Source organism: Epinephelus lanceolatus, chromosome 21, assembly GCF_041903045.1.
Source record: "Epinephelus lanceolatus isolate andai-2023 chromosome 21, ASM4190304v1, whole genome shotgun sequence".
In the NCBI taxonomy this organism is placed as follows: Eukaryota; Metazoa; Chordata; class Actinopteri; order Perciformes; family Serranidae; genus Epinephelus; species Epinephelus lanceolatus.
Genome location: NC_135754.1, coordinates 19885001 through 19912612, shown reverse-complemented (window position 1 = coordinate 19912612; position 27612 = coordinate 19885001). Strand labels below are relative to the sequence as shown.

Below are 27612 nucleotides of genomic sequence, written 5' to 3'. Positions count from 1 at the left end.
TAAAATTATTTTTGGTCAAAAATGGCCTTTTTGACAAGTTAAGGTTGCTGAACCCTGATATAGGCTATGCAGTCTTGTGCTGTCCACTGATCCAGTTAGCCACAGGAATAGGAAGGGTAATAAAATATGAAATACAATATTAGGGATTTCTAGCTGTTTGCTCTTTGCTGACAAGGGTTATTATAGTAAATATTCACTGCATTTGACTCTTTTTCCTTCCTTCTTTTCCTCCTTTTTTCCCCAGATGGCTTTATTGGACTGACTGGGGTGAAACAGCATATATCGGCAGAGTTGGCATGGACGGTATCAACGTCAGTGCCGTTATCAAAACCAAGCTGGTGTGGCCCAGTGCTCTGACCATAGACTACACCACCAACAAGATCTTCTTTGCTGATTCCCACCTTAACTTTCTGGAGTGAGTTTACAGATTCAGAGATGAGTCCAGATTGAGCTGCCATCAAGTGCGCTTCAAAAGGTTCTTTTTGTGTAATAGTACCAGTAGCACTTACAACGTGTATTTACCCTCCCCTTCAGCTTTGCAGACATGAATGGCCAGAACCGACATCGGGCCATTGCTGGTACACTTCCCCATGTTTTTGCTGTGACCCTGTTTGAGGACATGGTTTACTGGACGGACTGGAACACACACACAGTGGAGAAGGCCCACAAGTACACTGGCGAGCAGCGCACGATCATGGGCAACAACACGCATCGGCCATATGACATTCACGTCTACCACCCCTACAGGCAGCTTCGCAGTACGTACATTCAGATGCTTATATTGTTATTGTCTGGATTAACTGTGGCCCAGAGTTGACCAATATGGTATTTTAACTTATTTCTCAGGTGAAAACCCTTGCTCCTCCCATCACCTGACCTGCAGTCACCTGTGTCTGATCGCACCTGGTGGGCAGCAAGCTACCTGTCAGTGTCCAGATCACTTCATCGGCCTCTCTGTGGGCTTCAAGATCCAGTGTGTTGCCGACTGCTCCAGCACTCAGTTCCGCTGTGGGGACAATGAGAAGTCAGTCAGATATAAAATCACTTGTGTTCCCACAACTCCATTCATCTAGCCAGTCTTCTCGAACACTTTTTTTCACTGTAAACTTTAAACAAACCTTTGAAAAATGACGGAAATGAATTAGATGATTTCCAGAATTTTATATATTAAGGGACTGTCCATAAAAGCCGCCTGCGCCCTTCCACATACAAACAAGAAAAGCCTGAGGCAAACCTCTCTGCGCTGCCGCGTGCCTACACGGGATGCCTAAGGCAGAGAGAGCAACAGCAGTGTATAAAACACTTGAGGGTTCAACCTCACTGATACTAGTTCAAAAACAGGCAATAATATAAGAAGCCAGAAGTACGTAATAATGATGGTACACCAAAGTCCTGGACTTATTTCCCTAGTTTTCCAGAGTGTTTATACTGTCCATAAAAGAAGGAGACAAGCATTTGCTTCCCTGTCACGAAGAGATGTTAGAAAACAAGAGCTGAAGAACTTAAAAACTGAATTGAGCTAACCTGTCGGTGCTCCCTCTCAGGTGTGTTCCTATATGGTGGAAGTGTGATGGCCAGTCAGACTGCGGCGATGGCTCGGATGAACCTCAGACCTGCCCGCCTCGCTATTGCCCCATTGGCCAGTTCCAGTGTCAAGATGGCAACTGCACCTACCCTGGCTTTCTCTGCGACGGCCACTCAGACTGCCCTGACAGTTCAGACGAGGACGCAGCTCTCTGCAGTATGAATATTAACACACCTTGTAGAAAGGCAGATGGGAAGCTTTAATTAAAGTTTTTCTATACTTAAGTTTTAACTGTGTTTATTTAAGGTCAGGTTGTTTTTTACAATTTCACTTGCGTTTGGATTTTGCTCGTTAAGTTCTGGTAGAAATTCAAGCTCTGGCCAGGATTTATCTCAGGAGAAGCTTTCACACTTAAGACTAAGTTCAGGCAGATGGTTCATTTTGGACTTTGCTCAAATTTTCCAGCACTAGTCAAGCTGCAGTCTGTCCCCGTAGGTGACCACCGATGCCAGGAGAACCAGTTCCAGTGTAAAAACAAGAAGTGCATTCCTGTGTCCTGGCACTGCGATGGAGTGGAAGACTGCTCAGATGGCAGCGACGAGGATGCAGAGACGTGTTCCCAGAAGACCTGCAGACCAGGACAGTTCCAGTGTGCCAACGGGCGCTGTGTGCCACAAAGCTACGTGTGTGACACCCACGACGACTGTGGGGATAAATCTGATGAGCCATTTGAGTTCTGCAGTAAGTGGCACATTATTTGATGGCAGTTTTAGTGAGTCAAAGCCAAAACTGATGATCCTGTTAACATTGCAGAGCCAGGAAATTGATAAGAAATCTTTTTCAGTGGCTGTGGCAGGAATTAAACCTGTGACACTCAAGATTTCTCTCTTTCTCTGTAATGAGAACACAAAGAAAGGCACTGCTCTAAGTGATAACAGCAGTGCACTGTGGCAAAACAGAGCTGACAGTTTAACAAACATAGATTAAGGTTTAATGTTTTATGAATAATCAGTGTAGACTCACCCATGTCTCCAGAGCAATCTGATTAAATTCATTTTGTTGTGTCTTTTTTCTAAATTTAATAGGTTTAGGCTCTCATCCTCCTTCTTCTGTCCTCACTTACCGTCTCATTTTTGTCTTCCTCATCATTTCATTATTCTTGTCACCTCGTAACATAATTTTTTTGTCTCACTCACACTCATTATTCTCTTTCTCTTCTTTCTTATGTCTCTTTCTCTTTCTCTGTCCAGATGGTCCAGACAATAAGTGTAATAACGTCACTGAATTCTCCTGCAAGACAAACTACCAGTGTGTTCCAAAGTGGGTCCGCTGTGATGGCACCGAGGACTGCTACGATAAAACCGACGAGAAAGACTGCGGTGAGTTTTTGTGTATCGAAGCCAGGGTTGTAACACGGACTGCACATGTTGAGGAAGACCCAGTTTAGCAACAGAATACTTTTCACACATTAAAAGTTTCATGTTAAATGTTTTTTTACACCAAGGCCAACAAGTATTTGCATCCCGTGTGTCCCACTGAAAATGAAATGTTTTCACCGTCACACAATCATCAGTTCATAGTTGTTTTTACTGTTTACTGTTACTGTTTTTACCCAACTCTACACACGAGACGGGCACGTTATTTCAAGTGTGCAGTACTGTACAGAAAAGTCCTATGGGTGGCGCCATGTTATTGTAACCAGTGTAAATGCTAAGCTTCATTTCACTGGCTTTCATCATTCATGACTGGACTGAACACAGTCCAAATGTGTTTATCATATTTATGTATTTGTAATACATGGCCATTAATACAGTTTATCATGGTCAGTTTATACTACCCGGACTCTGAGGTGGATTTCTCGAGGAAAGAGAGTGAGCTCATATGCTTCCATTGCTGGTTATAACAATTAAAATAATAATAGAAATAACTGACGTAACGGTATCCCTGTTGTATCCTATATGGACGGGTTTGTTGTTTACATTTCACAACCACTACATGTAATTTCTAACACATTTAATGTCCGCAGCATTACGTCAGGTACGCACTTGGAAATGTAGGTTCTAGCCTACATTAACTTAACAACAACATATATTTTTTCATCTTTTGTCAGCTAGTCATCACCATCACAAGCAAGTTCAGCTGCTGCACCTCCCCAGATGTTCTCCTTGTATTTGTTGCCTTTATAATCTTTTATTTTATTTGTCAACAAGACACTATTTTGCGAATTCAGCATCTGTATTGTGTGACGTTATGACGAGAATTATGACACTGATGACGTCAGAGAAAATCTACTGATTGTGTGAGTAAATGTCATTATCTTATTAGTTGGCTTTAAAGCTGGCACAATATTAGATTTTCATGATACAATAATTGGGGCAAAAAGAAGTCACAATAACAATATTATTGTGATATTGATAGAAAAAACAGCTATCAGTCAAATTCATCTTTAGCTTTGTTTATTGTACGTTTTGTCTCTTTTTTGGCAAATAATTTATACTTAAAATATGAGTGTAGGAGAGGGGTTCTGCAACCGTAACATAGTCTTATTGACATGTCTTGAACAGACAGAAAACAGTTCAGTCAACATGTGATAGTGGCCTACACCAGAACAAGTTCAAGAGAAAGCAGGAGCATGATGGAGACAAGAACATTATGTAGATTATGTTGGATCTAAACATGATGCTTTGCACCAGGCACAGCAACTCGTATGTATGTTTGTTGTATGAGCATTTTTTAAACTAAATACCAAAATATATGGGTATTGAGTCGTGTTGTTGATGGATTCAGATCCAAATCTTGACATTTTAGTCCAAGATATTTGAATTCTAGAGGCATTTTTGGACTTCCAGGGTGGAGTCACTTCAGCCAAACCTCTAGGGTTTAGTTCCTCTTTAACCATGGATCACTGAACTCTTTTGTTTTTCTCATTGACCACATATTGAATCATCTTTTCATCTGCCCATTTCTGACTTCCAATAGAGTTAGTGACCTGTGATCCTCTGGGAGATTTCCGATGTGACAACCACCGCTGTGTCCCTATCCGCTGGCGGTGTGATGGCACCAACGACTGTGGTGACGGCTCAGATGAAAGGGACTGCCGTGAGTGTCACAATCCATATTTTTCAGTTCAATCCATCACAAACCAGCAAGAGTCGTGTGTTCATCAGGGTTACAAAATTAGATTTTTTTTTTCCTGTTTCACTCAGACTTACATTAAATACTGAAACAAATAAATTGAAATCATCGTAAAACCTGTTTGTATAGTTTGAGCCTGTGTAGGGTATGTAGGCAAAGAAAGACCTCATTCTGATATCATACTGAAGATATGTTTGTCTCTGTATTGTGGTAATTGTGGTCTTTAGAGCCAAGGCCTTGCTCTGAGAGTGAGTTTCGATGTGACGATGCACAGTGCATCCCTGGGACCTGGGTGTGTGACCATGACAACGACTGCGGGGACAACTCGGATGAACGGGACTGTGGTGAGCAGCCGCTGCACACAAACTCACTTCCTTGAAGCATTCACTGTCATAAACAACAAACGATACCATCCTGGCTCTCTTCCAGAGTTGCAGACGTGTCGTCCAGGTTTCTTCCAGTGTGACTCCGGTCACTGCATCCCCGATGCTCTGCAGTGTGATGGCCGACCTGATTGTCAGGACCTGTCAGATGAGACCAGCTGTCGTAAGTTAACAGCATTAAGACGGCATGGTTACACACAAAACTAAATACTCAAAATTATGTTTTATATTTACCAATATCATATGTGTGTAATTCATGGCATAATAGTCTCTGTATTATGTGCAAGAGTGAAGAGTGGCTGAGCTAAAAAAAATCATAGAAATAATAATTATCAAGAAATAATCAACAGATCTTCTTAAAGTAAAGATCTGCCAACAGTTGACATCAGTTATTAACTATTTAACTGTTTCCCCTTATTCCAACAGCTACTCGTTACCCAGGAGGCCGCTGGTGCCCTCACAACCAGTTCCAGTGTGCAAACCGTCTGTGTGTGAGCCAGGGCTGGGTGTGTGATGGCATCGATGACTGTGGGGATCGCTCTGACGAACAGCTCACTTTATGCTGTGAGAAACTTTCTGTTTTTGTCTTGTTAGTAGTTGCTTGTATTTCTCCCTGTGTGGTTGACATAATCATTTGTTTTGTAAAGCACATCACAACTCAAATCCTGATGTGAACTAATGAGTTTAATCTAAGGATTGAAAACATATTTGATTTTTATGTTAGGAATTTGTCTCATACAAAGACACGTAGATGCAGACAGATCTAGGTTTTATACCTGGGGATTATTGGAAACATTGTGATTCAGTCCGTACTATAAAGTCACTAAAGAATCTGGAGCTCTGCAACTGCTTCCAAATCTGCCTCATAATTAAGTCAACAAAGACCTTACAAGCTACGGTGATTAAAAGTAGCAGTGTGTTTTTAGTACTTCATACTTGCAAAGGTTGCTCTAAAATCAGATTTGTGTGTGTTTCACCAGTCAACATCACCTGTGAGATGCCGTCCAGGTTCCGCTGTGAAAACGGCTACTGCATCTACTCCGGCCTGCTGTGCAACCAGAAGGACGACTGTGGGGACGGCAGTGATGAGAAGGAAGAACTCTGTATGACACACACACCACAATCTGTTTAGTTCATCGGGGTTATTGTGAATAAAAACATTGCTCCTTAAATATACAGATACTGAGAGACAGCTAAACAAATAAATGTTAATATCAGGTCAGATTGTTTCTCTGATATCAAAAAATAGTTAGGAGTAAGAGTTAAAGGTAAGGTACTGCATACATAACAGTTTCTTTGTAATATTAAAAAAAATGATTTTTCCCTTTCTTTTTAAACATAGTCATGAACAGATTTGTAATAAGTTCAGGTTCAGCAAATGCACCACTAATCATCAGTTTCTGGGACCCTCAAGGATTAGTCGGAACATCACTAATGCCTCCTGAACCTTCCTCCCTGAGGCCAATGAAATGGGAAATCCCAAAACGATATCCGTGTTTCTGCGCAGGACACAAAGCCTGAAACATACAAGGGATAAGGAAATAGTCTGTTTTATGGAATTGTTACACAATCAGCTTAAACATCAATCAGAGCAAATTATTTTGAGAGGAGATTAAACAGATTCAGAGAGGAGGTGGATGTCGGCAAGCTCAGCCAAAGCCATTTGTTGTTAGAGAGGAGACGGTGAAGACAAACAGAGGCGAAGCTGGGAAGAATCCTCCGATTTAACATGTGACTCAGTGAATGTAGTATCTTGCCATGTTTGAGTATATGCCTACATTTGAGTGCCTGACTGTGTGGGAGTATGCCTGTCTATGTGCACATCTACAAGTGTGGGTAGTCCACTAATTTAAACACCTGTCTCCCTCGTCTTTTTCGGTATGTAGACAGTCGGGGACTGAAGAGCGACACTGTAGAGAAAGCTCTGAATTCAATGTCAGACTAGCGGAGGTGGACGTGTTTCCACAGACGGGTTGTATACCCACTCAACCTTCCCTGTGCACTTGTGCTGATGACTCATTCTAACTGTGTCCTTCTCAGGCCGCGAGCCCACGCTGCCGCCCTGCACACTGGAAGAGTTCAAGTGCACCAACGGACACTGTGTGGCCCTGCCATACGTGTGTGACCACAATGACAACTGTGGGGACCGCACTGATGAGTTAGGCTGCAGTGAGTAGCACGACAAATCACTCATTCACTCACTGGAGGTGTCCTCTTTCTATGCCAGTCTGAAATCAGTTATTACATGTTGGTATTAAATGTGACCATACAGTTTTCCCCTTAATGTCCAAAAACTACAGACAACTGCATTGTCAGAGTTTTTATGGTGAGATTTAAGATGTTTTGCTTCAGTTTTGAACATTATTACAGCTACATTATCTACACAGATAATAGCAGTGCATTCACCAGAGGGAAAAAGAAAAGATTTTTATAAGTACAAGAAAATGATCACATAATTTTGTAAAAAAACAATTCTTGTATGGAGGCACATTGTATTCTCCAAGTTAGATGTTTACTCATGATAACTGCTTCTGTATTGTGTAAATTGGCTGATCAGCCCATCCATTTAGTGTCTCGTAATTATAAAAATAGATCTTGTAATTGTAAGGTACAGATTTCACAATACTGAGATAAGAATCTTGTAATTACCAGAAAGCGTTCTTATTATTTATCTAAAAAAAGATCAGATAAGATAATTATGGGGTAATTTTCTCTTTTCTTTAACATAGACTGGCTTTTTTTAAAAGACATAAACATAATTGCAGAACAGAATATCTCAGTTAAGGCCAAATGCTGATAATGAGACATAGACCTGCTCTGTCTGTGGGCATAGTACTTACTTATGGATACATGAAGTCATAAAGGTGCAGAGAAGCATTGTGACCTCGATTATGGTCAGCAGCTCATACATCAGAGAGCTGCTCACTGTTTTAAGTGTGTCAGATAAAGTGCTCTGTGTTGTCTGGCTCCAGATTTTGGCCATGATCGCAACTGTGCCGAGAAGAAGTGCCACCATGAGTGCACCAACCTGAACGGCACCGGCTTCATCTGCTCCTGCAGGCCTGGATATAGAGTGGACCCCAACAACACCTTCACCTGCCTCGGTACACACACACACACACACACACACACGCACTAGTGTTAACTTTGTCAGCTAATTTTTTATCTAGTCTTAGGACCAGCTTACTGAAAGTCTAGGCACCTTGTCTTAGTCATGGAAAAATGGTCATTGACGAATGTATTTAGTCATAGTTTTTGTTACCGAAATTAACATGGACACACACAGATACTCTTTTGGGCCCTATATAACTCATGCACAAAATGTCAGCACATGGATAAACACTTGATCAAAATTCTATTAACAGTGTTAAAAAAAAGAATCTAGTGAATCATATGATGAAAACCTTTAACACTTTCTCAAAATTTCTTTTCCCTCCTGCAGACATCAATGAGTGTGAGGTGTACGGTACCTGTCCTCAGGTCTGTAGGAACACCAAGGGCAGCTACGACTGTGAGTGTGCCCCCGGCTACCGGAAGGTGGGCAATGGCAAGATGTGCGAGGCTGAAGGTGAGAACAGACTTTTCTGAACCTAGGATTAGACAACAGACATTTTAAAGAATACAGATCACATTTTTTTTGTCTTCACTTAGATTTGACAAGAATCATAAGATAAATTAAGCTGTACCTGCTCCCTCTTTTTAATTAAAATTATTAAGAAACAGGTAAAGTGTAAACGTCTGTCTCCCTCAGGAGCGACTCCCCTGCTGCTTCTACCAGAGAACATTCGTATCCGGAGGTTCAACCTGCAGAGCGAGACTTACCACGACTACCTCGAAGAAGAGGAGCACATTATGGCTCTGGACTACGACTGGGACCACAACAACACCGGATTCAGTATGTCACACACAGATTATTACCAGACTCTGCATGAAAGACAGCTGGGTCTACACGGAATACAGTGATGACACATATTAAACTAAAGGAGCTTGTGTCACGATGTCTTTGCGTTTTGACAGGTATGGTGTACTTCACTGTAGCCGGTAAAGACTCTGTACCAGGTGCCATTAAGAGAGCACACATACCCTCAGTGGATGACGGCAGTAACAACATCGGACTTGCCGTTGACCTTGGCATTAAATACATCACCAGACCAGATGGCATCGCTGTGGACTGGGTGGGCAGGTGTGTTTGAGCTGACATTTCTGAGCTCACCTGATACGATCCCTTCAGCACTCTGGTGCCTTGAGCTTGATCATTTCTTTATCAATAAAAAGTCATTTAATTTATATGAAAGTTTTGTAATTCTTGTGTCTGTAGGAACCTTTACTGGGCAGACTCCAGGGTAAAGAGATTAGAGGTGGCCCTGTTGGACGGACGCTACAGGAAGCACCTAGTCAAGACTGAGCTGGGCCACCCATCTGCTGTGGCTGTCAACCCACGACTGGGGTGAGACAGACGGTTCTACACACTGGCTCTTAAGAACCAGTGTGTAGAATTCACCAATATAGTTTTGTGTCACTTTGTGTTTCCTAATTCATACATTTTACACATGGTTTAATTTGTTTCACTTAAAACATTTGTTGAAAGTGTCTGAACTAAAAGTGGTAACATGGCAGCCAGACAGTTTTCTCCTCTCATGGAAATTCTCGTTATGGTATATTTATCTGTCATGGACAACTAAAAATTAAGGCACTTTAACGCACCATTTCTCAGAGCCCAGAACTCTAATCTCTGCCACGTTCCTGCAGGATGTTATACTGGGCAGACCGCGGGATGGCAGCCAAGATTGAGTGCTCCTGGCTGGATGGTCAGGAAAGGAAAGTCCTGGTTGCCGATGGCCTGGGTTGGCCCACTGGTCTGTCGATTGACTTCACCAACGATGACAGAATCTACTGGTCTGACTCCAAGGAAAGCCGCATAGAGTCTGTTCTGCCTTCAGGAGGCGGCCGTCGAACTGCTGTTTTCATAGGTGAGGACAAGAAGTACAGTCATCAAAGAGATGAGATGATAAATGCGACTGTAAATTAAATTATTTGGTACATAATTATCTAAAGGAGAATATCATCATCCATTCACATTTTGTTGCACTGTGTCCAGATGTGAGAAACCCCTTCAGCGTGAACGTGTTCGAGGACCACGTGTATTGGAGCACTCAGGAGAAAGGCGAGGTGTTCCGGCAGGACAAGTTTGGCCGCGGAGTCAAGACCAAGCTGCTCACTGCCGGGCCGTGGCTGACCCAGGTCTCTGTGTACCAGCAGCAAAGATACAACTCCATAGCGAGTAAGCTGCACACTCACATATCCAAACACAGCGGCACATACTGCACTGTTTTAAGTATGTAGTTTAATGCACTTTTTTTTTTAATCACCCTTTTATTGTTGACTCATGTATTATGTTAGTAGTCGGTTGACATATATACACATTATAAATGTCCAGTGATTTGATGCACAGAAAACATTGCACTTTTTATCAGCCATAATCTGCAAGAAAGAAAAAATGTCACTACAGGAAGTAATTGCAAAGTCCTGCTTGCAGCAGTGACACCAAACTCAAAACTACTACATGCAAGTCATGCCCTTTAACTTGTTGAAATGAAATGTCTCTGCAGTGAAGAATCCATGTAAGGGAACCTGCAGCCACCTGTGCTTGCTCCGGCCTGGAGGTTACACCTGTGCCTGCCCTGAGGGTACCGGCTTCATCCCCGGCAGTAACACTAGATGTGACGCTGGTAAGAAAAAATACCTGTTTATTTTCCTCATGTGTCACACAAACATGGGGCTTCATGTACTGAAGTTGCAGAAATTCATCTGTGGCCTGTATTGCAGCATTATTGATACAATTTACATCATTTCCTTCTTTCTTTAAATGATCTCAGCCTGCAACACAACAATAAATTAGGTGTCAGTGAGGCTGATGAGGACTGAGATTCAAGAGTCATGAAATGTCTAGTTCAATCAGGAAAGACTTTATTTAGAGTGAACAATAATTTATTACACGGTGCACAATAAAGTTGAATAGTGAGAAGTTCTCTGGCGATTAGACCCCATCGTGACATGTATATTTAGAGGGCAGAGATACCATAGTTAGTTTAGGAATATTCCCCCAATGGAGTTTAGACACTGGGGGTTGAGGTGAAGAGAGAGTTGGCTGAAGATGAGGATGATGGGAAGAGAAGCAGGACTGATTGGTAGCGAATGGAGTGGAGGAGGCATCTGTCGATCCTGAAATTACAGCTGACATCATCAGAGAGAACAGGTTTACAATTTGACAGCAATGATGTGATTGTTTTCGGGAGATTGTGACAAAATCTGGCTGGATTAATTTAGAGTGACACACATAGCTGATAGAGTAGAAACCAGACAGTTAGGCAGAGAGATTTGTGAATGAATGACAGTGTAAAGACAGTCTTCCTGACTGAACTTCTGCTAAACTTCTTTAGGAGGTAAAGTATAGTGTATAATGTAAAGCAAGGACAACATATTCCTTTCTCTCAGCTGGGAACGTGTGGGTAGTTTTTTAATTGCATTTGACACAGGGGAAGAGGAAGTGTAGAGTCATAAATCTAACTTTTGAAGTCCCAGTGATATAATGTTTCTGCCATGGGACAGTAATGTTATGATTGTTTTTCATTTAAATTACCTCAGGGACTGATCCACCGCCCACCATGCCCCCACCATGTCAGTGTCAAAATGGAGGCACCTGCTACTTTGACGACAACAAGGCTCTCTGCAAGTGAGACGTGTTTGTTTTTATAACCAAATAAAAGAGACTGAAAAAGAAAAAGATGCACAGAGAAATGCATAACTCAGTCAACAGGTACTGTAAATGAGTGCAGAGTTTTGAAATGTCACAGCCCTAATGTTGTATTTTGTCTGACAGATGTCCTCCAGGCTGGACGGGAGAATACTGCCAGACAAACGGACACAATCCCACAATCCCATCTTCAAGTATAGTTGATTTTATAGCTGAAAATATATCATTAAAACGTTGAAGCTTAGATTTCAGTATTAATAATCTACCTTTTGCCCTCTGCTGTGTCCGTTTCCCTCCGTCTCAGTTGGAATAGCGATCGGGGTGACAGTGGTGATAGTGGCTCTGTTGGTTGCTCTGGTCTATGTTGCCAGGAAGAAGCCCGAGGTGTTGGGGGTAATACGGAGCAAGCTGCCCAGTATGCCCAGCATGCCCAGTATGCCATCCATGCCCTCGATGCCGGCCATGCCCAACCTGCCAAGCTTCAGGTGAGACGGAGCCAGAAGGGGAAAGATCGAACAGATGGTTATTGCTATCAGAAATGTAACATCTGAACTGTTTTATTTTCACAAATGTCCAAGCGTACAATTTGTATTCAGGGTTCCCACGGTCATGGAGAACTGGGAAATGTCACGGAATTTCACAGTCTAATTTTCCAGGCATGGAAAAGTCATGGAATTAAGATAATCATAGAATTCTATCTGTGGATAACGCTCCACATAAAGTAACATACCAGCAAATATATTTTCTGTCACTGTTGAGGTAATGTGCTGTTACCATTACATAGTTTTTTAATTTTCCCCACGTTCCGTCTTTCCCTCATTGTACACCAGCCTATAGGCATTATGTTTGAATCTGTTACATCTGAATAAGAGAAAAATAATGTTGTGACAATGTGATTAAGCATGTGCCAGTAGCAGTACTCCACTAAGTTACAGAGCAGTGCAGACCACTGCATCGTCAACAACACAGTCATGACAGTATTTCACAATAAAAGCCTTGTGTTAACAAACGAAGGAATTCTGACGACAGACATATTGTCAGATGGCTTTTATTTTGAAACGAACAGAACATGTTGAGTTAATTTTTATCTTTCATGTCTGTGACAGATTAAGACATTGAATCTGAATCTGAATCACCATCTGTTTTTGCTGAAAGCGCACGTCTCACAGAAAAGCCGAGACACTCCTGAGCAGCGCTGCTCATGCTGGCAGTGTGACTGCTCTAACCTGTCAACATGGGTGCCGAAATACAAAGCAAGAGATTTCCTGGCGCATATGCGCTGCTCACATAGACAATGTTACCTGGACATTACACAGGGGTGTTTCTAGGATTTGAGGACACTTTGGGCTTAGCCCAGACCTCTGTCATGGGATCCTCCTCTGGCACTTTTTTCTTTTCTTTTTTTTTTGATTAACACGCTCAGATCTGGGCTGCAGGCCGTAAATTAAGTATTGCTTATGTAAGGTCATGAATGTCAAAGTTTCCATACTTATACCATACCCCACTACCGCTTGTAATGGTACTGCATTTTTTAGGTGGAGCAATGTATGTGTTACACATTGTGAATGGTCATGGAAATTTTATTATGGGTCCTTGAAAAGTCATAGAAAAGTTTTCAATTTCAATGCTAATGCGTGGGAGCCCTATTGACTACAAAACAAGACCAACATCAAAGCATTAAGATTGTTTTATTTCAGTGGAAATTAGAATTTAATGTGCTTTCAGTGTGGAGTTTAAGACTCACTTATAGGTTTTCTGTTTTACTGTGACATGTTAGTATGGTATGAGCAGTATCCTGTTACAGCTGAATCATTTCTGTGTCTTGATGGTTTTTCAGAAATGGTTCTTCTACAAATGCACTGAACACAGAGGACAGTGACACACGGCTGAATTGTGAACAGGTCAGTAGCAACACAAAACAATATTAGGGTTTTATCTATGCTACTACGATTCTACTTAATGGTCTGGTTCTTTATCGATATTCTGATTGGGTCTTTTTTATTGCTAAAAAGCATTTTATTGAAAAAATAAACACATTCTTAACAAGATTAGGATTTATTTGTATTTTAAATATCACAAAACCGTTGGCAGAGCAGCAGCAGAATCAATTTCTACAGTATTGTCACTGTATTAACTCTGTAATCTGAAATCTAAATAAAATAAATAATATTTCTGACATTTAAAGCTGTAGAAGGTAACCTTTTACAAAAATAATTTTTTGCCCTATTTGTTATATTCCCATAGCACTAAATGAGACAGATAATGGCCTTACGGTATGTGAGCCAAAACCACCAATCAGAGCTAAGGAGTCTCTAACGCAAACTGCAGTCAAATTTTCAAACTAGGCAGATCTGATCAAATATAAATCAAAGTTCTGTTACCGCATTGCCTATTTCTCATCTCAAATGTTTCAGAAACATATCTTACTTTACTGTTTGGCTATAAAATGAGAAAGTTGGTCTGGCAGGTAGGCGGTGCTGAGTTTTCGGCTCAACTGTTTCCAACATGGTAGCCGGGTCACCAACTTTCTTTGGCAACTTTCTTCTTTGGCAAATGCCATTGGAAGCTGTAGGAAGACGAGAAGGACATGATTCTCTTTTCACAGATTATCTGTCTCATTTAATTCTCTGTGGATACAGCGACAGTTTCAGCAAATATGGCAAAAGTTATTTTTCATAAAAGTTACCAACTGTAGCTGCACACTGAGAGAAGTTTTTAAAGAATGAGGAACATCTCTCAGACAGAAGCAAATGTTTCATGTCAGACATGTCATTCAATACCATTGATTCAGTCTTTTAGAGAAGCAAAGAGCTGTTGCAGTCATTGACTTGTTGTATCTGCTTGTTGTCTGATGTCAGGTTCCCTGTATGTCTGTGTCCATGGTGGAGACAGACGGAAAGAGTTTTGAGAACCCATCATATGAAGCTGGACAACAACCTGCTACCAGAAGTGTTATGACAGCCACCTCCGCTCCTGATGGAACAAACAAGGTCGATAAACAGAAGTCACTGCTCGCCTGTAGAGTTCATTGGTTCTGCTCAAACTTGTCCTGCTTGGTGTCTGTATACAGATATATGACATATGATATGTGACAGGCTACATGGCAACAATTTTAGATCATTTGCCAGTATTGTCGAGAACACACTTTTCCCTCATGGATGTTCTCCCTACTGCAGTGTCCCATTTAATTTCACTATGTTTGATATAAACTTGCTGTAATGGAAAAACACCTCGCTCGTCACTGCTGTTGAGTATTTCCTGTGCACTCTCATGTCAAATGAGGCTGGGTACACATAACCGAGACGTGTAAAAACATACTGCATAAACATGACACTGTGATACGATGCAGCACGTCACTTTAACACCTTTTCATTGCTGTTCTGTTGCTACGGCAACAGCTTTGGGCCGTGTTTACGTCCTTTCAGCCGCTGCATTAACAAACACTCCGACAGGAAATACACTTGGACTTACTGAGAATATTTATGTTGCTTATGTTGACTGAATCACCATGACGTCACACTAACAACAACAGTCAATACTGGGTAGACGACTGGCAATCGATTTCAGTTGCAGAGATAATGTGAAACTGGCAAACTTCTTTATGTTTGTTGCCATTTTCAGCCGTAACTTTGACGTTTAAAGATATGTAGTTAAACATGGTGGTCCGACCTATCTGATGTTTCTGCCGTCTACCAACACAGAAGCTAAACGATGTACTGCTGTGACATTTTATGTAAATGATGCAGTGTTGTGACTCTATGTTTCCTCCCTCAGGAAAACATTAATAATCCCCTGTATACGGAAGAAGTTGAAGTTGTGGACAAGCCCACAGGAAGCGCAAACAAACCTGCTGCTGCCAACAAGGTCAGTTTCACATTCATCCTTTGTGTCAAACCAAATGTTTTGCATATCTAATAACTCAAAGTATGATACCACAATAAGGAAGATGATTCAGAGAAAGAGAAAAGATTTTATATGAGATTTTTTTTTTTTTGTCATTAATCATTTTCTGAGAGTAGGTGTTAGATTACTCACATGCAGCTCTTCAGCTCTCACTGACCAAACCCCAGAGAGTTTCATTTATTGTGTTGTGTGATGATCTCTAACTAGTGTAGAGGGCAGATCCATCTGCGTTCTCTTCAGGGTTGTTCAAATGGAAACACCCACTCAGCGGTTAGCCAAAAGCGGTGATGCAGGTTAGAACAGTGAGGGCTGATAATAATGTTAACTTGAAAGGTTAGTTTGGATTTTTTTTAACTAGGGTTGTATGAGGTACTTCTACAAAGTCAATGTCATATTTTCAACATCTTAATCTGCCGCCAGGCAGCCCTTTCTGACGGGGAATCAAAGTGTTATATCACTTTCTTCAAACCCCACCAGACTCCTTTGACAAAAACAGGAATGTTGACTCGCTGTATTTTGAACACTTGCTGCAGTGAATTTGCTTCATTACCTTAATACATGCACACACAGGCTTGATTGCTCACCTCATCTCAGGGGAAGGGTGTTATGGGTGAAAACAAGTTTGATTGACGCCTTGTGGACCCATCATTCAAGAGAAATTAAAAACTGCTACCAAGAGACACGGTGTTCAGACTGCAGTGAACTGTGTATTCTGTATTGTCAAGGTATTCTGGGCAGCAGTTATATATTTTTTTTAATCATATGTCATTGAATACAGTATAATTGTTCAGTCAAAACACTTACATGTAGTTATTCTCCTTTTCTGACAGTGATCTCTCGTGTCTGGCAGAGTAATGTCACTCCTAAACTTATAAGGTTTATACTTTAAGGTGGAATAACTTAGTAAAAGTTGAGACTTAAACACTGTATGACTGTTTAGGATTTTTTTTTAAATAACCCTATAACAGGCTCTCCTCTCCCCACAAAACCCTTTCTACCCACCATGTTCGTGTAGCCCCAGGTGCAAATGGAAACTCACCCTGTTTTCTCTCAAGTGAAGGGCTTAGATGCTTCTCGGATGGTCAAAAGATAAAAAGGCGGGAAAATGATGACAGATGTATATTTGATTTATGACCTGGAAGTGTTTATTTAAATATTTTATGTGGAAATACAATGAGTCTACATTAATTTTACCTCTCAGAACACGGGAGTTGCTGGTCTACCCCTGCCTTGATCTGTTAGTTTGTGTTAGGGTGTAACTCTGGGATCCGAACTAATGTCGCGCCAACAGCGGTACAGTGCTAAGCTTCAGTGCAAGATATGGGGTTTAAGGAATATCTCAAAGGTCTGCCTCAGTCACAGATAGGAAAATTAGGCGGTTTATATGCAGTAATGTCATCATGCAGAAACTTATGCCTGGTCTCGTGGGAAAACGTTTTCAGAAGGACTTTGGAAATTACATTTTGGTGCTAAAACATAACGTACTTTGGCCAAAATTTGAATGTGTAGATTTGAATACATAGATAAAATCTACTGGGAAGCTACTGAATCATATAAAAACCTCAATAAATTTAATAGAATGAAATAAAATAATGGATCCGCCCTTTAATATTTCTTTAAACCTTTGTGGTTGTTTCAGGAGCCTTTCGTGAACCCATTATTCAGCTCAGATGCAGAAGATGTTGATGTCACTTCTAAACAACCAGCTGCTTCGAGCACGCAGGTAGCCATGGAGACATATGTCCAAATGTTACACAGTGTTTACTGCTCAATATCTGAAGTGGACTGTTTTGTCAATAGAAGATGTGAAGGCAGTGAAATCTCTCTCTGTGTGGATGTTTGCGTGTATATGTATCCACATTTGAAGCATTTCATTTCTCCTTTTTCTCCAGCTGTTTGAACCCATCAAGGACGACGCTTTGGTGTCTTTCAAAAACCCAGCGTACACGGTGAGTCCAGAATGACAATAAACAAGTTGAATGTGTCGCTTTGGTTTTGATAGTACTGGTTAGATTTAATTTTGACATGCAGAGCTGTAAAAGTTCTGCACATGATTACTGCGAAGTTTGAAATTTATGTAGACTTTTACTTTAATTTGACAGTTTTGTAGTGACAGTCTTGTTTTCTAAATTATCCAACATGATTTTAATCTCAGACTTAACCTGGCTGTTCACAAAATTGTTGAAAATGCAAAATATGCCATGTACGTATATGACAGAAAGCAGTACGTATCATTGCTGGCATTGTTAGTAAGTGTGATCTCCCAACAGGAGAAGACTCCAGACTCTGACATTTGATGTGACCTCAACATCAGAGATTAGACTGGACCACGTATCAGGACTGAAACCTCTTTCATTATCATGGAGGACGTGGCGTTGCTGGAGTAACAGCACAACTGAACAAGCAGACCATCTTGAGCACTGACAGACTCTGAACAAATCAGTTTGTAAAAGAAAGACATATTTTGTATCACTGACATGCTTTAATTAACTTTAATTTCATTGTTCAGTAAGTGAACAAAGTGAATATAACTTGTAAATGATGTGTTCATAATTGGTTTGTTTTATATCTTTATGTACATTATGATTGTGAGAAAGTAAAATATTAAAGCTGCTGTTGTAATTACTCTACATCTGTTTTTTAAGGCCTTTAGATGAAGCTCCTGATACTGATCGTATCACAGTCTCCCTGTTACTTCTGTCTTTCTTTGTGCAGCAGCGCACATATCACAGGAGGATCTGTCACTGGCGTTATCCACTGGCTCATCAGCGATGGGACTCTGATCCCCAGCTACTGTATCTGACCCACTGAGCTCAGATGAAATGCTTTCTCATCATCCGTTTAATAACACAGAGAGCCACAGTTCAGAGCGTGATCACAGGGCAACCGCTGTGACTGCTCCTCTTTTCTCCCACTGTCACAAACGTCTGAACACATAAAGGTCTCTGTGAGCTCGCAACAACTAGGCCAACCAGATGAGCAAAGGGACAAAGGGGAAGTGAGACAGACAGATAGAGGGGCTGAAGAAGAGTGCAAACACAATAGGGAGGAATACAAAGGGAGCTGGGACGGGTGTGTTTACATGTTTGTAACAGGTCCAGGATGATTCACAGTCCATGTTTTCGTAGCACCGGTCCCCCACAAGGCGTCACTGACTGTCAGCCAAAACATGTACTGTACCGCTCACTGAGAGACACAGACATGGAGGGAGGGGATGAATAGCAATGGATGGATTTGAGAGGGGTGGACCAGAGAGGCGTGCAGCTTGCAGCATGTGTGCACACTGTGCTGCCTTCAGGAGCTGTCGGAAAGAGTAATAACAAACATTCAGTTCGTTTGAATGATCCAACATTGAGATTTCCAGGATTCAAGATTACTTTGCTTTTCTAATGGGAAATTTGTCTTGAACAGTAAGGATGTCTATTGTTTACCTGTTAAATAGAATTTTATTTTTTGTTACTAATTGAAGGAAGAAGGAGCTTTTTTTTTTTAAATGAATCAACAACTTCATTTATTTTATATGTCAGATACATACCTGAATATGTGAAGCCATTTCAGCAGCCCAAAAGAGGTAAGGTGATTGGTTCAACATCAGAGCTGTGTTCAGCTGCCACAAAATGTATCAAAATGTTTATTCAAAGAAAAACAGATATGTGTTGAAAGCCCTGTTGTGTTGAGTCTAATCAGATTCAGGTCAGAGGAGCTTTATTGGCCCGCAAAATACATTTACTTTGCTAAAGCAAGTGTGAAATATAAACAAAAATTGTAAGCACAATATGTAAAGATCTAGTAGACATGTATTTATATACATGGCACTGCGGATTGTGTGTCACCTCTGACATGCCCACCAAACGAGAGAAAACATACCTCAAACCCTGTTGCACACCATTTCACGCCTTTTTTCTCTCTCTTTTTTAAAGATTATTTTTTAGTGAAACAATGTTTTGAATTTAAACTCGCCCATGGTTACATAGTTGGTATGGAGGCCCATTTCTACCAGGAAAAGAAAAATGTGATGAAAGATTATGACAAAAAATAATAATGGTAATGTTGAGTCAAATAAAAGAAAAGTGGAGTTATGACATGAGTCAATATTATGACTTTCTGTGAAGTCTAAATTATGACACACACAATTGCACGCACAATTTGACTTACCATGAGTTAGGGCAGGTACAATACCACATTACTGCATTATCATGGCCAAAAGAGTTATGCCAAAAGAGTAATGTCTTTTTGGCAAATAAATTACGCTCAAATTCAGTATCTGTATTGTGTGATGGTATGATGAGAATTATGACATTTATGATGTCTGAGAAAATCTACCAATCATGTGAGCAAAAGTCATTATCTTATTAGTCAGCTTTGGGGCTGGCACAATATCAGATTGTCATGATACAATAACTGTGGCCAAAAGAGTTCACAATAACGATATTATCGCAGTAGCCATAGCGGGAAAAAAGCTAAATGAATTACACTCAAAATATGAGTATAAGGAGGTGGAGAGAGTCTTTAACCATAACTGTATAAAAGAGTATAAAAAGAGTACTTACACTTCATGGATAGGTAAAAGGCAACCAGATGGTGCTGAGGAGGGAGACACAGCAAAGATTTTAAGATGATTATTCACACAATATTGTCTTGTGTATTATTAACATGATATCAATATTTCTTTTGTAAATATCACAGTTATTGTCAGTACCAATATATTGTTACACCCCTAATATGAGTATTAATTGTCATCCCCAACATCAGTTTTGGTCTTTTCCTGGCAGAAATAGGCTTCCATACATGTTTTGCTTTTGGTGTTCAGTTCGGTTCTCAGTTGTAGTGAAATCATTTACTGCACAGTTTAAAACCACTTTAAACAATCACTCAACAATGATCAGATGCCATGGATGGATTTTACTTTCAGAGAACCACTGGGGGAAAAAGATTGCTCTTGGGCAACTACTGGCCCAGTTACCCTGTTTGCACACAACATTTTTTTTTAACTTAGCTAAATTATGAAAGAAAACTGAAATAATGACACCAGACAGGTGACACAAGGTTATGTAATATTTCAGGACACATTTGATATTGTACCAAAGAAGCCGAGAATGGCTGTGCTTGTAATTACTTTTTAATGCAGTCATCTCAAGATCACAAGGTAGCCTAATTATTTTTGTTATCTTGAGATGACAAAGCTTGTTTTCTTGTGGTAAAAACAAAAGGCAGATTTCTCAAAATAAAAAGACAATTTTAGCAGGAGAAAAGGATAATTATGGAGAACTCGAAAATGAGGGTCTGGTTCATTTGATGACCTGATTTTATCCATCAAGATTACTGTCATGGCTGACAGAGGATTCATAACTGGATCTTGATTGCAGTACAGTCTGATGTATTGATCAGTAATGAGCACTCCTTGATCTGACATTTTTATCTGAAATCAGTTGTCAAGATGCCGTCTATGCATGTTGGCACTGCACTCCTGATCTCTGCTAAACATTACAGGTAATAAGAAGAAACATTTCTTGATCTCAAGTAGAGTTTTCAATGGGCCAAACAAATTATAGCCCAATTCAAACCGGCCTGTGTGAGATGAAGCCCAAACCTGGCCTGACTGAGATCATCATACAAAATACTGAGCCTGAGCCCAACCAAGCCCCACCTCCCAAAAAGCACTAGGTGGCTTCTGACACCTGGGACACACCAGCTATGTGGTGGTGCAAGCCACGCACATCTCCTGCAGAAAATTATCACTGACTCTCTCTACACTGCATTTCCCCAACAAAAAAAGCTCCCTGCTCTGGCCGAGAGGAGGGACAGAGAGCCCAGCACGGAGCCTAGTTGCTCCCCACCTTCTCTCCCAGCCTGCAGGGCGACCTTATATTCACCTTTGGCTAGCTTAGACTTAATTATCACCACCTCCATCTTCCCACATTGTCTACTCTCTGACCTCCAGACAGTGACACTGACAGCTCCTTAACCCCACCCTCTCTGTTTTCCTCGGCCAGTCATTGGTCAAAAGCCACCAGGCTACCGCAAAATAAATAAATAAATAAAGGGTGATTATATCAATTAATCAATCAATAAATTAATAATAGTGTTCACTTTTTACTATTTTTCTATTTATTTATTTAAAACTTTTTTTTTTTCTTTTTTTTTCCAAATTTATGTTATTTTTGTCTTTCCCACAACCCAGCCTGACCCAACCGGCCAATCAGCGCGCATTTCCAGCAGTCGGCGCAGGTTGAGATTGAAGAACTCTAAACTTGAGAGACAAAAGTATTAAAAAAATAATTGTGCACATGGCTGTTCCCGGCTTCCATACTCAAATGTCTTTCTTTACTGTTTACTATTTCCCATTTTCTCCTCATTTTCCAACCAGCAAACAGCAGCATTATCTTATTTCCATTCGTGAATCTTGGATGTTGTAGATTACGAGGAGCCCCTGAAGGCAGCACAAAGAAAGGGAGTGAGGGCGAAGCACAGTGACTGACAGAGGGGGAAGGGACGGCTCATTGAGACACACATTGGATGGAGCAAGCAGAGAAATAAAACCAGTCCGCTGAAGACGGAGTGAAGAGGGAGAAACACAGAGAGGAAGACAGACAGAAGAAAGATAGAACCACAGTGGTGTTAGGAACAGGCGGTGTCGGTGCAAACAGGAGCGCTGCTGAGAGGAGCCTCAACAAGGTAAGGATGCTTTCTAACGTGCACTGACTCAACTCTGTGCTGCTCTTTACCTCTGTGTGTGACAAAGAGAAAATAACAGCCCCAGGGACACTGACAGGTAGTGTTCATCTGCACACATGTAGAGACAGCAAAGACAAAACCTCACTCTGTTTTTGCGTCATTTAATTTAGATTCCCAAACACATGTCTGAGTGAAACCATGTGCATGCTGCCTGTGCTGCATGTTAATGAGGGTGTGCATCACCTGTGATTAATTGCCAACCCCAATATTAGATTAAACTGGTGTGACAGATTATTGCACATGGGCATGCACCACCATAGACTGCTAAATAAGCTAATTAAATGATTAAAAATTCTCCTTCTGATGAATTAAAAAGGGAGGACCAGTTAATGGTGGTTGACAGGACAGGCCTGGAGCAATGAGTAGGTCACGCTTTGCTGCAGGGCAGGACAGGGTTTTATGGCTTGTTTGGTGTGCAGGAGAGCCAGAGAGATTCAATGAAGGTCAGGTTTTATGCACAGAGGGTTTAGTAAACAAGGACTCAAGGAAAAATGTGCTTAAACCAAGTGTAAGGTTAAGAGGCATCTTGAGTCCAGACACTTATCTTCCTTTTATGATAATTATATGTGATGTTTTGGGTGGAATATGGTGCAACTAAAGCAGATTTATTGAATGGACAGGACATTGTTTACAGTCCTGTTCTCTTGGTGCATTTACACATATCATTATGAGCGCAGTGGGAGTTTAACATCAGCCATCAGTCACAAAGCCTCTAAAGTTTGCCTCCCCACCAGCCAGATTGGCACTCTGTCAGCCATCATGTCAAGGTCCTCCTCCGCCCCTAAAAACCCATTTGGCTGTCGAAAATCCTGAAATGAGACACACACAAATGTCGGTGTTTTCCGTCCCACGGCCAAATTCAATCTCTCTCAACACTAGAAGTAATTTTTCCACCCAGCTGTGTCTTGGAGTGGGCGAGCGAGTGGAAGGTGTTCTGAAGTGATGTTCTTCTTATAAGCCTCTTAAAAGCCGTCTGGCTCCTGACCTCCTCTGCTCTGTGTTATGTTTTATATCCAGCATTTTTGTTCCACAGCAATTAAAATCTGAAGTAAATTCCTCTCAAGGTAGCAGCAAATAAAAATCATCCTCCTTTTTTATTATAGATCCTGCAGAGCTGAAATAATTAGCTGATTTCCAGAAAAATAATAGGCCAAAAAATGCCCAAAACTTTCTAGTTCAAGCTTCTAAATTGAGAGGATATGCCGCTTTTCTCTGCCGTATATTACTTTAAACTCAATATCTAGGTTTTGAACTTCTGATTGAACAAAAACAAGACATTTGAAGATGTCAGCTCGGGCTCTGGGCAGTATTTTTTTGACGTTTCATAGATTAAATTATCCTGTCTGGGTTGCAGACGTATAATGCTTTTGTTTTTTCACTTCTTAAAATGACTAGAACACATTCATTTTCATGAACAAAGGAACACTATGAATCTTTTGTGCTGTTGCTATAGATTATCTTTATACCCTCGCAAAATGTACAGCAGGCAACTTTTTTTCCAAATGGAAATTGGAATGAAATCTGTCATATTCCAAATATGTCAGCCCAGCCATGTGGGTGGCATTATAGGTGGTGGATGGACTACACACACACACACATACACACAGAGTGGTGGGCAGATGGCATCAGCAGTATGTTGACGACCTCTCCCCTCTCTGTCTTCTCTCGGGACCCGTCCAACAGCAAATGAGTCTGGCAAACAGGTGGCGTGCATGTTTGTGTATGTGAGCAGAGAGGACAGTGACATAAGGGTTAAGCTCTCCAAACACAATGTCAGTATAATAAAGTACGACTCCGACTCGACTGTAGATTGTGCCGATGCCTAGTTTACTAGTAGGATGAATTATCTCGTCACAATCCTCAAGTTTGGTGAAGATAAATGACATCGAGGCAGAGACGGAGAGACGCCAGGGGACAGAGTGAAGGAGTGGGAAACTCAATCAGCCGAAGCACTGAAGGGACAATCAGTGAGGGTTTTACTGTCAGTCATTAGACGATAAGAAGAGGAATGTGAATATGAAATGCTGTTGTGATCCAGCACACAGATGTGAGCACCAGCAGCCAGTGGAAAACAGTGAGAAATGATATTAAAAATCAATAACAAAACAATAGTAAACACACAGCTTAGATATTTCAAAGTATAAAATATTTCGTCTTGTTGACATTTGACGTCATACTGTTACCTACGGCAACAACAAGCACGGCTGAAAGCGAAATGATTATCGACTCCGCGGTGGTTCTAAAAAGAGGAGCAGCTTCAGTAGTGTGGAATAAACTGTGGCGTCCTGAATGTTTCATGAACAGCCCCGGACTTCTCAGACTCTTATAGCGAGTTACCACTAAGAGGGAACTCATTCAGCAGCTCCTCTGGCAGCAGCACTGCGTCTCTCCTGTCCTCTCTCACTGTGTGCACATGGGAGTCGGTGTCGTCAAGTGTCATAAACCTTTGGTAATGTAAACCTACGTGAAAAAACTACATATATAATATATAAATAAAATGAATATATAAAATACCTTGAAATATCATGATATTATTTTAGGGCCATATCGCCCACCCCTGTTGCGAAGTAAATTTTAAGTTTCAGATTATTGATTTTTCTTCATGCCTGATGCATCTAAGAATTGCCCCCCCCCCCCCCCACCCCAACCCCTGGTGATTACCAGAAGGTCAGAGCTCAAACTAACAAATTGTTTCTCAGTATAATATCAAAATGTTTTTATTAGGATGGAAGCAGACACACTGAAGTCTCCTTGAGCAACTCCCTCAACTCCCTACATTACTGAGATGATTAAAAAGAAAACTTCCCGATTGGGGTCAACAAATCATGAATAATTCATTTTGTATAAAGTCTGTATGCAAATGCTGTAAAGGGCAGACTCTAAAATAGTAATTAATGAACCTGACCAACAAGTATAAGTAAGCCGAACGACTAATGCTGCTCATACTGTGAGTTAAAGACAAGCTGACAGCAGAGTCTTACAGCAAGGACAATACTGACGTGTCTTTGTAGATTTTACACAGTGTTCCATTGCAGTAAGGGAATAGTAATCAATCATAATCAGTCATGATCAAATGTCCTTGAAAGAAAACCAGTAGTATAGAGAATTAACTCCTTAAGGGAGCAGGTAGATTTCAGTCTATAGAAGAATTGGAATATTGGAACAGAAAATATCTCAAGTTCCTAAACTGCTAATTCTACAACATGGTCGCAGTGACAATGCTGATGTTTAGCAGGTATGTTTTACCATGTTAGCTTAGTGTTAGCATACTAGCATTTGCTAATTAGAACTCAAAACAAGGTACAACAGAAGGCAATGTCATGAGTTTTGCAGGTATCCAGTCATAAACCAAAGAGTTGGGAAAAGATGAACAGTCATGGGGTCACCAAAATAATTACAATCTATCCTGACGTAGACATGGGTGTCTGCACCGCTGCTAGCGTGGCTAAAAACTGGAGAAGATTTCGTTTTTAATTATATGAGATGGAGAAAAGCTTCAAACCCTCACACTGGAAAAGCAGAAACCTTTACATGGTACATTGTTGGCACCGGTGGCACAAAAATAACCGGATCACTTAACATTTTCTCACGGGCAAGCAACTACCACAGTTACTTTGGTTGTTCCACTGTCAGCCATTTCCACTACTAGGGATATGGCCAAGAACTTACATTGATACTCATCGGCAACTGGGGACCGTTAGCTACCATTGAAAACAAAAGGGCTATCCTTCTCGATCCTATTTTGTTTGCGCATTGTTGAGGCACTTCCTTTGTGCTGTAAATCTAGCCCTCATTTTCTAGAGAGATCGTACCTGGTGGCGGACACTTGCACAGAGAAAGCAAGCCTTAATGGGAACCAATCTAAATGCTGATGGTGTCACTCTATACTCACTATATTGTGCATCAACATTTACTTCATCCATCCAACCAACCATCCATTTTCATCCACTTATCCGATGCCCGGTTGCGGGGGCAGCAGGCCAAGCAAAGCACCCCAACACTTTCCAGCTCCTCCTGGGGGACCCCAAGGCCTTCCCAGGCCAGATGAGATATGTAAACCCTCCAGCGTGTTCTGCATTTGCCCCAGGGCCTCCTACCAGTGGGACGTGCCCGGAACACCTCTAACAGGAGGCGCCCAGGAGGCATCCTGATCAGATACCCGAACCACCTCAACTGACCCTTTTTGACGCAAAGAAGCAGCGGCTCTACTCCGATCTCCAAGCTCTTTACCCTATCTCTAAGGCTGAGCCCAGCCATCCCACAGAGGAAACTCATTTCGGCAGCTTGTATCCGCAATCTCATTCTTTCAGTCACTACCCAGAGCTCATGACCATAGGTGAGGGTTGGGATATAGATGGACCAGTAAATCGGATTCCTTTACTTCATAATGCAACAAAAAAAGAAACTCATGTAATGATATGAGATTGAGAAAAGCTGCAACTCCCCACACTGGAAAAGCAGACACCTGTATGTTTGCGTGACTTAAAAGGATCAATGAGTTATTAAAATAGTTAGATATTGATTTTCTTTTGATCACAAGAAGGCTTGATAATTATTTTAATAATTGTTTCATTTTCATTTGAGTCTTCTTGCTGTAAATACAAGTGAATGTAATCCACGTCTTTTTGCTCAGAAAAGGTAACTAAATGCTTTCCAATATAGCCTCAGCTGCATCCTTACTGCTATTCAGTTCCTCTTCTAATCTCCCAGTCCTTTCTAATCTGCTTCATTGTATTCATTGAAATCCTCGGCGATGCACACAGCCACGAGCACTGCCGTCTTAAATCAAGGAGGCTAGATAATACCACCATATGGCCGGTGGTAACCTTAAGTATTTAGACGATAGACTCAGTGAGCGAGAGGAGGGGGGAAAAAAAGAAAAAAGAGAGAAAGATGTCGGCTTTAAGCTCTTCTCAGCCTCTTGTAATTAGAGAGAGAGCGGGGTGGATGGAGGGAGGAAGAGATGGAGAGAAAGAAGGTCAGGAGCATGGGCCAAGTGTGTATGGGAGGAGGCTGAATAAAAGCAGAGAGGATTTACCCCAGAACTGTTAGCTTTGTTGTTGGAACCAAGTTTTCTCAATGGAGTGGGGTTATGTGGTGGCCAACAGAAGGCACAAACAAAAACAACTTTTATTTTAGGACAAGGAAAAATGCAGTTTAATCCAAATATGTAATGA

The 27612-nt window shown here is 41.1% G+C and overlaps 2 protein-coding genes across 3 annotated transcripts in view; both read left to right on the top strand.

Annotated features, from left to right (window-relative positions):
* Positions 1-18325, top strand: part of lrp2b (low density lipoprotein receptor-related protein 2b) — a 52093-nt gene extending 33768 nt beyond the window's left edge. Inside the window, exons 53-81 of the mRNA XM_033611982.2 lie at positions 245-415; positions 535-758; positions 847-1024; positions 1545-1741; positions 2021-2266; positions 2776-2904; positions 4505-4624; positions 4888-5004; positions 5090-5206; positions 5470-5607; positions 6024-6146; positions 7084-7212; positions 8016-8147; positions 8486-8611; positions 8795-8938; positions 9061-9226; positions 9362-9490; positions 9793-10013; positions 10142-10324; positions 10653-10772; positions 11689-11776; positions 11924-11991; positions 12102-12282; positions 13635-13698; positions 14656-14787; positions 15572-15661; positions 17340-17423; positions 17593-17649; positions 17971-18325. Of these exons, the coding sequence (XP_033467873.1) occupies positions 245-415; positions 535-758; positions 847-1024; positions 1545-1741; positions 2021-2266; positions 2776-2904; positions 4505-4624; positions 4888-5004; positions 5090-5206; positions 5470-5607; positions 6024-6146; positions 7084-7212; positions 8016-8147; positions 8486-8611; positions 8795-8938; positions 9061-9226; positions 9362-9490; positions 9793-10013; positions 10142-10324; positions 10653-10772; positions 11689-11776; positions 11924-11991; positions 12102-12282; positions 13635-13698; positions 14656-14787; positions 15572-15661; positions 17340-17423; positions 17593-17649; positions 17971-17997 (3901 nt within the window). The 3' untranslated portion in view covers positions 17998-18325. The remainder of the gene's footprint in view (positions 1-244; positions 416-534; positions 759-846; positions 1025-1544; positions 1742-2020; positions 2267-2775; positions 2905-4504; positions 4625-4887; positions 5005-5089; positions 5207-5469; positions 5608-6023; positions 6147-7083; positions 7213-8015; positions 8148-8485; positions 8612-8794; positions 8939-9060; positions 9227-9361; positions 9491-9792; positions 10014-10141; positions 10325-10652; positions 10773-11688; positions 11777-11923; positions 11992-12101; positions 12283-13634; positions 13699-14655; positions 14788-15571; positions 15662-17339; positions 17424-17592; positions 17650-17970) is intronic.
* Positions 18326-22149: 3824 nt separating this feature from the next.
* LOC117247090 (MAGUK p55 subfamily member 3-like) overlaps positions 22150-27612 on the top strand; it is a 41706-nt gene continuing 36243 nt past the window's right edge. For both annotated transcript variants that reach the window (XM_033611295.2, XM_033611294.2), the window contains exon 1: positions 22150-22375. The gene's annotated coding sequence lies outside the window, so the exon portion shown is untranslated. The remainder of the gene's footprint in view (positions 22376-27612) is intronic.